The 14,004-nt window shown below is 38.1% G+C and overlaps 1 protein-coding gene across 1 annotated transcript in view; it reads left to right on the top strand.

Moving 5' to 3' along the window:
- LOC121444962 (testis-expressed protein 11-like) overlaps positions 1 to 14,004 on the top strand; it is a 301,690-nt gene that overhangs the window by 174,789 nt on the left and 112,897 nt on the right. Inside the window, exon 17 of the mRNA XM_041646923.1 lies at positions 4,940 to 5,064. Coding sequence (XP_041502857.1) covers positions 4,940 to 5,064 — 125 coding nt within the window. The remainder of the gene's footprint in view (positions 1 to 4,939; positions 5,065 to 14,004) is intronic.

Genomic DNA, 14,004 nt, shown 5'->3' with positions numbered 1-14,004 from the left:
GGTTATTAAGAGTAACGTATAAGATAATCAACCTATAATCCACAGTCCCAGAAAGGCTTTATAACAAGGGGGGCCCAAATAGGGATGCATGGGTTTCCCTGGGAAAGGGAAGCAGAAAAGATCTCCTCAGTAAACTGGAGGCAGGGGTTGGGGGAATGAAGAGATGAGAACTAGAGAGAGTGGATTGGGTGGGCTGGGTGCAGGAGGCAGATAGAGGAAGGATGGAGGGGGAGAGTAAAGAAAGAGACTTCTTGATGGGGGAGAATTTTGGGGTTAAGGAAAAGCTGGTGCCAGGGGAACCCCCAGAACCCACAAGGATGACCCCAATTAAGACTCCTAGCAATAGTGGAAAGGGTGCCTGAAAACTGACCATCTACTATAAGCAGATTGTTGACTTCCATAATTGCCATCACAGATAATCTATCCAGCAACTAAATGAAGCAGAGGCAGAGACCCACAGACAAGTACTATGCTGAGCTCTGACAGTCTAGCAGAAGAAAGGGAGGAGGGATTATACCAGCCAGGGGTGTAGTAGGAGATTGCTTGTCCGTTTCCCAGCGGCCCAGACCTGAAATAATCACATAGAAACTGTACTAATTTAAAACATTGCTTGGCCTATTAGCTTAGGCTTCTTGTTAACTAACTCTTACATCTTAAATTAACCCATTTTTATTATTTTTTTATTTTACCATGAGGCTCGTGGTTTACTGGTAAGGTTCCTGGGCATCTCCCTGACTCTGCTTTCTTTTCTCCTCTATCTCTGGAATTCCTGCCTTCCTCTATTCTGCCCTGCCGTGGGCCCAAGTAGCTTCTTTATTAACCAATGGTAATAAAACATATTCACAGCATACAGAGGGGAATCCCACATCAGAGGGGGGTCATCATGGGGGAACCCACAGAAACAACTGACCCGAGCTTGTGGAGACTGGACCAACAGTCAGAGAGCCTATGTGGGACCGCCCTAGGCCCTCTGCATGTGTGGGACAATAATGTAGCTTAATCTCTTAGTTAATTCTTCTAACAGTGAGAGCACGAGCTCTCCCTTGCACATATCTGGCTTTTGGTAACCTGTTCCCCATGCTGGATTACCTGGCCTGGCCTTGATGTAAGGGGAGGATCTTGGTCCTGCCTCAACTTGATGTGCTATGCTTTGTGCAAGCCCATGGGAGGTCTGCCCCATTCTGAACAGAGATGGAGGAGGAGTTGATGGGGAGGGGAAGATGGGAAAGGGGAGAGGATGGGAGGAGAGGAGGGAGTGGAAACTGGTTGGTATGTAAAATAAATGAAAAAATGGCGAACAATGAGGGCTGATGAGAAGCCAAGGACAATGGCACGGGGTTTTGAACCTACGTAATGTGCTGGCTTTGTGGGAACCTAGCCAGTTTGGATGTTCACCTTCCTAGAAATGGATGGAGAGGGGAGGACCTAGGACTTACCACAGGGCAGGGAACCCTGACTGCTCTTTGGACTGGAGAGGGATGGGGAGAGGAGTGGGGGGAGGGGGAGAAGGGTGGGAGGAGGGGGAGAAGGGTGGGAGGAGGGGGAGGGAAATGGGAGGCTGGGAGGAGGTGGAAACTTGTTTTTTTTTCTCCTTTTCTCAATAAAAAAATGGAAAAAAAAGAAAAATCTAAAATAAAAAAAATTATTTAAATAAAAATAATTCTGTATAAAATATTCAAATATTATAAATGGAATAATATTAAGAGTAAAATTTGTTGAAAATGTATGATAGACTCTCAAATTGAAATATTATAACTGTGTATAAAATAGTGACTCTCCAAAGTGGTATATAATACATGCAAGTAAATTGCCTTAGATTCTTTAATAAAAAAGAAAAGGAAGGGAGAAGTGTTGTAGTTATAATCTCAACCATAAGAAATATACTTTAGTACTGTGAAATGGTCTTTTTGTCTTTTTTTAATTTTTGCTGATAATTTAATTTGGCTTGTATAAATACAGATAATCTAGCTCTATTTTGCCATGCATTTATGTGGAATGTCTTTTTCTATCTCATCACATTCAAACTATGTGTTCTTAAAGGCTTTCTTGAAAAGTATCTTATAGATACAATATTTCCCTGGTTTTAATCCATTCACTCACTCTGTATGTTTTGATTACAGAATTAAGTCATTTACATTCAAGACAATTATTGATATCCAAAGTCTTAATTGCCACCATGGTGGCAACCTGCCTCTGCCACCAAAGCAGTTATGTCATCATACCATAAGCTATGTGACATGTGCACCCCTTAAGAGTGCCTGTCAGGCACAGCTTACTTTCTTGCTTCTTCCTCTCGTTTCTTCACTGTCTCTGTCTGCCTGCCTCTCTCACACCCTCACTCCAACATGGCCTTTCATTCTTTGTCCTCCTCCCAATAAACATCTTGCACTAACTTTGTTGTGCACAGTGTCTTTGCTTAGTGGTATTCCTTGGCAGGGCCCGCCAAAAAACTTCACCTTTCCTTTTTCATCCTTACACAAGGACTTATTGCCATTCCACTAATTCTTATTGTTTTATATATCTTTTGCTCTTTCTACATGTTGTCTTTCTTTGTAATCGGGTGATATTCTATGGTTATCTACTTTGATTACTATATGTCATGTAATAATTATAGTTTGTTCTTGTGATTATCACAGGCTTATTTAAAACATAATAAATAGGCTGTTTTAAGCTGATAATTACTTTACTTTGATCATACCATCAACCTGCTTCCCCATAGTTTATATTTTTGATCAACTTATATTTTATATTAAATATTCTTTAAAATTATTATAGATATCTTTTAATAATTTAATTTTAACCTTCATTCTATTTTATTTTATTTTATTTATTTATTATGTATGCAACATTCTGTCTGTGTGTATGCCTGCAGGCCAGAAGAGAGCACCAGACCCCATTACAGATGGTTGTGAGCCACCATGTGGTTGCTGGGAATTGAACTCAGGACCTTTGGAAGAGCAGGCAATGCTCTTAACCTCTGAGCCATCTCTCCAGCCCTTAACCTTCATTCTAAAGCTATAGATGAGTTACACACTTATTATTATTGAATTTAACTGTATACTTTGATGGTTTAGTTTTGATCTTGCTAATCAATATACTTTTCCTTCAGTTCCTTTAATGTTTGTTTATCTGGGAATTTTCATTGCCCTTAATTTCCTTGCCAAGTATTCCTAGTTAGCAGTTTTTTCCATCTGTACTTTGGATCTGTCTTCTCAACTTTTCATGGCTGGTAATGTTTCTGCCAAGAAACATCAGTGCTGCTAGACTATTGGCACACCCTTTTATGTGCTGCCTCTTTTCAGCTGCTGCTTTCAAGATCTTCAGTCTTTTCTTTTGTATTATTTGATAATGTCTTGGTTAAGTCTTGCTTGCATTAAATCTGCTTAGACAGTTGTCACCTTCCTCCAAAGTTTAGAGTCTAAATGGATACTTACATCTATTTTGAAATGTATTGTTTTAAAAATGTGTGGCAATCAGAGGAAAACTTGGAGTCAGTTCTCATCTTCAGCCGTGTGAGCTCCAGGGATCAAATTCAGGTCATCAGGTTTAACAACAAGCATCTCACTAGCCCTGTTTCTCTGCATCCTTGATGTTTATTAAGCTTCTTTGAAATGTGTTATTTTGCATTATTAGTTGGGCAGTTTACAAATCTACACTTCTTTTTTTAAATATCTTATTATTACCCAGGCTGGTTTCAAATGCCTATGGACACGTGAGCCTCACACCTTGGTATTCAGAATGCTAGGATGACAGGTCTGTGTTTGCAGTTTGTATGACTCTCCAGTTCTTTTAGAGACTCTTACCTTATTTACTATTGGAGTAATGTATTCCATGATTGTGTTTGATCTTTGTGGCCTTGCATTGATGTCTGCATATTTGAGGAAGGAGGGAATTACTGTCTGTGGTTGTTGCCAAATCGCTTGATCTAGAAAGTCCTTTCATCAGTCAGTTCATTTGAAGATTTGGGGCAGGGTGATTGGTAAGCTTGTTGTTTATGTCCTTGGGCATGTCTCAGATAGATCAGTGAAGCTTGTGTCTGGAAACAGGTTTAGATCTGGAGGTAAATCCATTGACTGGACCTCATGATTGGGTTCTCTCCTTCCACCATGTGGGTCCCAGGTATAAAATCAGATCATCAGGGTTGTGGATGAAGGTCTTAACACATCTCACTAGCCCACTTTTGCATCTTATATTATGAAATTTTGTCATTGGATCTATAAACAATTTGGTTTATATCTTCATTGAATTGATTCATTTATCAGCTTGAAATATCCTATTCTAGGTAGTTGTTCTTTGTTCTGAAATCTTTTGTCTCCTTTTTGGATTATTAGGTATAACTTATATGTCACTTAATATCTTTTATATCCACTTAACTTATAATTATCTACCTTTATGACAAATAATGGGATATAAGACCTCATTTCATTTTAATAGTGTTATAAATACCCCCAATTTTGGTGCTCCACAATGCATCCAGTCCATCTATTAGTAATGGAATTTAGGCTCTAGGTTCCATATTTTATTCTTTTTATTTATTTATTTTTACTTAAAGATTTCCACCTCCCATTTCCCTCCTCCTCTCTCCTTCCCCTGCCCCTCCCTCTCCAGTCCAAAGAGCAGTCAGTGTTCCCTGCCCTGTGGGAAGTCCAAGGTCCTCCCCCCCTCCATCCAGGTCAAATAGTACTAGATGAACATCTTGTATTTATTTGCTTTTGAAGCTAATTGTATAGATAAATTTACAAAAGTGTAGTTGCTCAGTTAGGCATTTTTCTAATATTCAAGTCCTTCTTGATGGCTTATTAATTCATATGACTTAATAATTTTATATTTCTAAAAATATGACTATCTTAAGGTGATTCAAAATCCATTATGATATAATTAACCATAAGTAAGTATTATCCTTGATGAAAATATCTCACATTCTTATTGTTTATTTCAGCTTTACAGGTGGTCCATACTTTAGAGAAATTATTAACAGATGAAGAACTGGATGATGATGGTCTATTTGAAAGTGAAGTTTCACCTACCAAAATCCTAAGTTTGGCTATACTGTTTGCTCTAGAGGTAATTCATATTTATCCACTATTATACTCTTTTTCTTTTTGAAAAAGAATGCATCACCATCAGCTTAGCATAGGAGAGTTCTTCTTTTACTGTTTTGTCTCATATTTTCATACCAAGATTCTTATATAATAGTCTTGTTTTTATCTTATTTATCTTATTTTGAGGCAACAGATTTGTGTTTAAAACAAACAAAAATAAACACATCAAACACTAATTTTAAAAGAACCCCTAGGATCAGTGAGATGGCTCAGTGGGTAAAGACACTTGTCAGAAGCCTGGTGATCTGAGTTCAATCCCCTGAACCCACATAAAGGTGGAAGGAGAGAACCAACTTCACAAAGTTGTTCTCTAACCTCCACATGTGTCCTACACACACACACACACACACACACACACACACACACACACACAAATAGTGGCTATGATGATAATGATGATGAATATGATGATAATGATAGGAAAGATATTTAAAAATCAAAGAAACTTCAGATTTTAAAAATGTTGTTTCAGGGGCAGAGAATGTCGCTTATGGTAGAGCATTTGCCTAGCATGCACTAAGCCCTGTTTGTATCCTCAGCTCTATGAAAAGCTAGGGTGGGGGTATATCATGACATGCAAATAAATATGTATCTACTTAGAAATTTATATCTATCATCAATTTAAATGAATATAGTTTAAACACTTGTGATCTTTCTTTCTTCCTTGGGAGGGATGTTCTCACGATACAACTCTGGCTGGCCTAGAGCTTAGTATGTAGGTAGACTAGGCTGGCTTTGAACTTAGAGATCTACCTGTCTCTGTCTCCCAAGTACTGGGCTTAAAGATGTTTGCTACTGCTATGACTAACCTGTGTCTTTTATAACAATAAAATATTAATTTTTGTTTAATAATATATCTATTTTTATTTGCAAAACTTTGGTCTTAATGAGATACAGAACGAGAAAAGATGCCATACCAGCTTTGGAACTCTTGGCCTGAATGGAATATTGGACCCGCCTTTTAATAAATGCCTAACTTAAAATAAATCTTAATACCACCATTAGCAAATAAAGGTATTGCTTCAAAGACTTTTGTAAAAATTAACTAAGATGATTGAAAATGTGATTTATAAACTATGACTCTTTAAAAAGATTTAATTTTTTATTTTCTGTATAATGAATATTTTGCCTGCGTGTATATACATATACTACCTATGTGTCTGGTGCTCTAGGTACTGGAGCTGCAGATGGCTGAGAACTGTCATATGTGCGCTGAGAATTGAACCAGGTCCTCTGGAAGAACAGCCAAATGCTCTTAACTGCTGATCCATCTCTTTGGCACCCTAAGCTACGACTCTTGGTCTTACTTAAACTACTTCTGTTTCTGATTCTTTTGCTTAGATGAAAACCAAATTTATGCTTGGAACTTAATTTCTACAATTCTCTACTACTTGTCTGTTTTTTATGTTAAATGTAGAATTTTAATATATTTAGTGTGTGTGTGTGTGCGCGTGCGCACGCACATATGCATGAGTTCATATACACCACACAGGAGCCTGTGAAGGCCAGAAAATGGAATTGGTTGCTCCTAGAACTGAAGTTACAGGCAAGCTTTGAGCCACCATGTGGGTGCTGGTAACTTAATTTGGGTCCACTACAAGAGCAGTGATTGTTCTTAAACACGGAGCCATCTCTATTCAAACCACTATAACCACCAACTGGAAACTAAGTATTCAAGTATATGAGCCTATGGGAGACATTTTACATTCAAACCACAATACTAGTCACTCGTAAAATACCCTCCAAAGTGATATAGCATGCATATTCTAGTTTGTAAAATCCAAGGAACCCTGGAAGAGAACCTCCATAGATTCATACTACGACCTCTCTGCACATTGTAGTGATATTTTTGTTTATGTTTTAACAAATAAAGCTTGCCTGAAGATCAGAGTGCAGAGTTAAGCCACAAGAGGCCAGGGAGTGGTGGCACACACCTTTAATCCCAGTATTTGGAAGACAGAGGCAGAGGGATCTCTGTTAGTTCAAGGCCACCTTGGGCTACACAAGATTGTATCTGCCTAAAAGAGAAACAGAGCTCACACAAAGGTGATCCCAGCACTTGGGATCCCATGCCTCGAATTCCAGTACTAGGGAGGTGGAGATAGGAATGATATGGCTGGGTGGAGAGAGGAATATAAGGTGGGAAGGAGACAGGAGCTCAGTGCAACCTGCAGTTCAGTGGAGAAAGTTGCAGTCTGAGGTTTGGTGGAGACAGATGGAGTCTGGAGATGCATTCTGAGGATAGGATCACCTCTTTGGTTAGAGCATTGGTAGAGGTAAAAGAACTGTTTAGTGGCTGGCCTCTCTGCTTCACTGATCTTCAGCATTCACCCCTATATCTGACTCTGGGTTCTAATTATTAAGAATAACTAGAAGTCATGCTACAGCACATGCCAGGCATCTTATATTCTACCTTCTCAACCGTTGTTGTGGGTGAACTATTCACATTCCTGCCTAAAGGCAGTCTCTCAACTTAAGCACTTGCTTCTGAAATCACCTATTGTTGCCTTTGCATTCCCTTTTACTGAGTTATTCTCATAGATTATAAATATACTCTTGTCCTATTCAAATGAACAGAAACTTAAAACAAAAAAAAAACTATCTTAACCATTTTCTTATCAAATACTGCCCAGCTTATTTTCTTTCTTTGGTAACAAAACTCCTCTGAAATGTTGTCTATACTTATTATTCCTCCATATCTCCTGAGTTTTTGTTCTGTCAAGCTTTTGTCAGAAAGTCAGCTTTTGTTGAGGTCACTGGTGACCTCTGTCTAGTATATTGCAATGGTTAAATCTTAGTTCTTATCATATTTTACCTATTAGCTGTAGTCAAAACAGTTAACCATTCTTTGAAACACAATTGGTTTCTAGTACTTCTTGTTTTATTCTTACCTTATCAGTTGCTCTTTTTACTCTCTTTTTGATAGATTATTTTTTCATTTCTCTTAAACTTGCTGTCAAATAATGGCATTGGGAGATATGTATAGGAGATTTGAGAAGACAGGATAAGGTATGAATTAATTATTCATAAAAGCAGGAAATGAATGATTAAAGAAGTGTCAAGTGCCGGGCGGTGGTGGCGCATGCCTTTAATCCCAGCACTCGGGAGGCAGAGGCAGGCGGATCTCTGTGAGTTCGAGACCAGCCTGGTCTACAGAGCTAGTTCCAGGACAGGCTCCAAAGCCACAGAGAAACCCTGTCTCGAAAAAGAAAAAAAAAAAAGAAGTGTCAAGTGCTTGCTAATAGGATTAAGACTCAGTTGATGATGCTCAGAAATAAAGCAAATAGCTGGATGGTGGTGGCGCACGCCTTTAATCCCAGCATTCAAGAGACAGAGGCAAGCAGATCTCTATGAGTTTGAGGCCAGCCTGGTTTACAGAGCGAGTTCCAGGACAGCCACAGCAGTTACACAGAGAAACCCTGTCTTGAAAAACCAAAAAAAGAAAAAAGAAAAGAAAGAAAAAAGCAAATGGTTGTGTAATTTTAAACAACTTCTGGATTCTGCTGAATGAATGAAAGAACAAAAGTCAATGCAAAGTTTGGCTTAACAAGACTTTAGTTTTTGTAAAATAAATTTAATGAATGAAAACTATCAGTAAAATTGGAGTAATTATAGTGAATACTTCTAGAATTTTAAGTGGGTGTATCAGAAGACATTAAGGGAATGAGATACAAGGAAAAGTTGGAAGCATCAATGAGTTGGAGGTTTTACTGCAGGATTGCTGGAATCAGAGTAATAAAGAGGATGCATAGATAGGTAAGAGAGTGGTCAGAAAATGAAATTATTCTCAATACCAGGAAATGGAAGGAGCCTAGATGTCCATCAATCAGTGAACTGATAATGAAGTTGTAGTACATATATACAATGTAATTTTATTCAAATTAATATGAAATTTCAGGAAATTGGAACTGAAAAAAATTATACTGTGTGAGGATATCCAGACCCAAATAGATAAGCACATGTTCTCTCTCATATGCAAGCCTTAGCTTAGAATTCTTTGACTGATATGTTTAAGTTGGAGTGTCATGGAGGTCAGGAAGCTAGAAAGAGATCATTAAATGTGGAGTGGAAAAAGAAACCTTAAGGAAGGAGGCTAGAAGAACATTTGATATGAAAGTGGAGAAGGGGAAAACTTGGGGTGGAAAGATTTAAATTGTAGCAGATATCAGGAAATGGGGGAAACAAGATGGGAAGAGTTAACTAAAACTAAGGATAGATGAGAAAGCCCTGTGCAAACCTACCATTTTGTAAGTAAATTAAAAAGATTAGAGTCCTCTTGCATGGGTGGATAATGCTCCTTCCAGAAGCCAAAGGTTACTAAATAAGAACTCCAGTACCAGGTCTGGGATACCCTCCTATGAGCTGTTGGTAAAGGAGGCTACAGATGCCACTAAAACAACATCCTTGTTTGCCCATCAGAATTATATTTTATAAGACCCTATTACTAAAGACACCAGAATTCAAGTGGAATAAGCTGGAATTTTCCTCCATGTTGGGTAGCAAGCTGCTGGGAAAGTCGTTAGCAGTCCTATCTAACTGTGGACCCTATGAACTATGACAATGACCTGCCTGCCAAGATACACTTACTGGTACAATAGTGGCATGGCTATTATGGGGGTAACAAAGTGTTTTCTGATTGAATTTGAGGCTCACACCACAGATGGAAACTCATACCTTATATTAGCAACCTGGTCAAGAGCCTGTGGCTGAGGAGGTCATAGGCTCTAGGAGAAAACCAACTACTGTTGTTTTGCTAAAGTGGATATGGTATCAAACAGCCTTGTTAATATCCACGTCTATATGTTGTTCTCAGTCTTTATCATAAGAGAGTTTTTTCACAGTGGATGTAAGGTAACATAGAAACTCAACTGGTCAAAGTGCAGAGAATACGTGACTGTAGAGTACTAGGTCCTAAGTGAATCATATGATTATCCCCTTCGAGATTCAGGGAACATTGCAGAAGAGAATGAAAGGAATGTAAGAGTCAGAGTTTGGGAAGGGATCCTACAAAACAATGTGTTCTAGACACAGCTATTACATATATGAACTCTGTTGTTAACTGTACAAGATTAGACCTCTCACTGTTTCATCATACATGACAGAGAGGATTGTAAGGCTTCCACCCCTCAGTAAAGGACTGTGAGCAGGTAATCCAGTAGTTGTTAGATATGGTCATGTAATTTCTTCAGTGATAAAACCATTGATACATTGCCTATGTTCCAGTAAAAACTCCATACACACTCATGCTCATGCAGGCGACTACAGTTAAACTCAGTGGGTCAGAAAAAAAGACACCAGAATTGAAGTGGGGGACTTGTTGGGAAGAAGAAAGGTTTCATTGAGGAGGGTTGTGTGTGTGTGTGTGTGTGTGTTTGTGTGTGGGCATTTGTGTGTGTGAGAGAGAGAGAAAGAGAAGGAGAGAGAGAGAGAGAGAGAGAGAGAGAGAGAGAGAGAGAGAGAGAGAGAGAGAGAAATGGTGGGTAAATGGTGGGTAAAACTGCCCATAAAACAGAATTCACATGTATGATATTGTCAAAGTTTAAATGTCATACTTGAAAAGCTCGGATGAAGAACAAGGGTAAGACAATAAAGTAACTGGGGCTCAAAACTTGAAGCACCTATTCAGGGTCTTACAGGCATAGGCTTGCTACTTACAGTATTCTGAGAGTAAGTGGAGTACCTTCTTAAATGGTGCACTCTGAAGTGCACTTGTTGACCCAAATCCTCATGTTTCCACGCTTCCTAAGAATAGATTCATATATATATCATCTGCATTCTCATAGAACATAGTACCTACATGGGCTATTGACTCTGGTTCTCGATTATTTCAGCTAGGACTATAGAAACACATTTCTCCTCACAGTTTCCATGGTGTAAGATATCAAGAACTTAGCAATTCATGGAAAGATTTTGTCACCGATTTTTCATTCGTAAAATTCACTACCTTCTGATGAGAGAAGACTGTTCAGGTTCTTAAATATAACTTTCAGAAATTCTCTACCTAGACAAGAGTTCAAGACTATATCTACAGCATGTTCTGCTTTTAGTGTTTGTGACTGGTGTTAGTATATCAAACACTGAGATAGCATTAGAATTGTAAATTGTTATGTCATAACACACAATTTACCCAGCCGTACACTGTAGAATTCTCTTTTTTATTTTTAATCTTATTTATCAATTTAATTTTTTACAGATATGCTTTGTGGTAAACATATCCCCCCATTTCCCTGTTTCTTTTTCTCCCTCTCCTCTTTCATTTGCTTCATTTATTCCCCTTCATTTATTCACATCTAATGTTGTTTTATAGGCATATTCGTGGTTTTATGTGACTAAATAAAATCTAGGAACCACAAATGAGAGAAAACATATTAATATTTGTCTTTCTGAGGTGGGCCAAACTTATGTCCAGTTTCATTTATTTCCTTGATAATAACATAGCTTCATTCTTCTTTATGTTGAAAAAAATCCCTTGTGTAATACACACCCTTTCTTATTTGTTACTCTGTTATTAGAGACGTAGTTTGACTCTATTACTTAGCTATGAACAGTGTTGTAATAACCATCAATGCACAAGTGTCTCTGTAATATGTTGACTTGGAGTCTTCCAGACAAATATCCATAGGGTAGATCTAGTTTTCTATATCCGAAGTAGCTGGACTATTTAACATCTCTTCAATTCATCAGCAGATTGTGCTTTTCAAATGACCCAGAATCTGACTACTTCTTCTAGTCCTCATTATTGCTACCCTGATCTCTGCCACCTTCCCTCACCCAGTTTTTTTTTTTGTATTTTATTTATTTATTTATTTTTGCAAGAGCCTCTTTATTTTAACTCTACTTAGGATCTGGAGTGATCCTGTTAAATTATGGGAGTTATTGTTACTCTTCTGTCCAGAGCTCTTTTATGAAAAAAACCAAAGCCTCACCTACAGACCCCATAATCTGACTTATTTTCTTTAATAATAAAATAAAAGAGAGAACAAAAAATTAATACATCAGAATTGAACAAAACAAAGAAACAGAAGGAAAAGAACCTAAGAGACGGCACAAGAAACAGAGACCTACTCATTTGTACATTCAAAACTCCCATAAAAATACTAAACTGGAAGCCATAATAAATACTTGGAGGAACTGATACAGACCTGTGCAGGCCCTGTGTATGCTGCCTTAGACTTTCTGAGTTCATGTGTGCATCAATCCTGTTGATTTAGAGGGCCTTGTTTTCTTGGTATCCTCCATTCCCTCTGGCTCTTACATTCTTCCTGCCTCCTCTTCCACATGGTTTTCTGAGCCATGAAGGGAGGCATTTGGTAGAGACATCCCTTTATTATTATTTTATAAATAATACAAGTCTAAGTTTCCACTTCCTCCCCTAGAGACATCCCTTTTAGGGCTGAGTGTTCCAAGGTCTCACTTTCTGCATAATGATCTGGCTGTGAGTCTGTGTATTTGTCCCCATCTGCTGCAGGAGGAAGCTTCTCTAATGATGACTGATAAGGCATTATGAGTGTAGCAGAATATCATTAGGAGTCATTTTGTCATTGTTGTTTTAATAAAAGTAGTATTTGGTTTTCCCCTAGGTTCCTGAACTATCTAGTCTCAGGTTCACGGTCTCCCAAGCAGGGTCGGGTATGGGTTCCATCTCGTGGAGTGGACCTTCAGTCAAATCGGACATTGGTTTGTTACTCCCACACACTTTGTACCACCATTCCACTAACATACCTTGCAGGCAGAACACTATTGTAGATCACAGGGTTTGTGTCTGGGCTGGTGTTTATGTTTCTCCTTTTGTGGCTTGCAGAGTACCCTCCTATATACCCATGACACTACAACATAGGCTCCATCTCAACCTCTCCATATTCAATGAGTTGTGTAGGTGTTTTCTTTAGCAATGGGGCCTTGCCATCAGTTTGTGGAGAACAAAATATAGTCCTGGTAACAGCCTGGGTTATTTAGGGATTCTCATCTTTGACAAACAACTCAGTTGGATGTAATCCAGTACCAGCACTAGAAGCTTTATTTGGTGACAAGAGATGACACTCTCTCTCGCTCATTATTTAGTGATTTCATTTAGATGAACTTCATACACGTATATATTTTATCAAGCTTCTACTGTGTTATGTTTCCATATTACCCCTCAAATGGTCCTTAATTTCACCTTCTCTTCACAGGTTTTATTAATAAAATCGGAGAGAACTCAATCTAAAGAATATGAGGCATTTAGAACTTTGCATGACTTTTTTGACACTAACTTCTAGGCAGCATGATAATGGTCATGTGGTTATACAGATGCATCCTTGAAATATGTATGGGTGTGATGATGATCTGGAAAAGTCTTCAAAATAATATGGAAGAAGTAGTTGCAGATTTACAGTGGGATAAGATGGATGAGATATTGAAGCTGGGCGGTAGGCATATGGGAGGTAAGCATAGCCTGGCTATTAACATTGGGACGTCTTTGAAATTATCAGCAATAAAATTGTTTTTTAAGGGGTAGGGAGTCAGGAAATTCAGATCTAAACTTTAATAGCTGGTGTACTGTAAAAGTTCGCTGATGGCTGGGAGTATTTGTATTTGTTTTTGTATCCCTGGGACCTAGCTTAGCATCAGGCACATAATTGCCACTCTGTATTTAAATGTCTGAATATCAGTGTCTTTTACGGTTTTTTGACTTATAGTACTTTGTAAGTCATACCTGTGGCATATTCTCAAACCTCACTTGTTAATTCTTACTTGGAAGTAGGTAAGGGAGGAGGATTTTGTGTGAATTGGTAATAAATTGCAGAACATTAAAGTATACTTTTATTGCTTTAAAATACATATAATAATACAGAACATCCAGTGGTTTCTTTTCAGGTTCAAGTTAGCACTGAATATAATAAAAAATTATACTAAAAACAAG

Source organism: Microtus oregoni, unplaced genomic scaffold, assembly GCF_018167655.1.
Source record: "Microtus oregoni isolate MIOR12 unplaced genomic scaffold, Mior012 000150F_ref0000365, whole genome shotgun sequence".
NCBI classification, from domain to species: domain Eukaryota; kingdom Metazoa; phylum Chordata; class Mammalia; order Rodentia; family Cricetidae; genus Microtus; species Microtus oregoni.
This window is presented reverse-complemented; position numbering and strand designations above follow the sequence as displayed.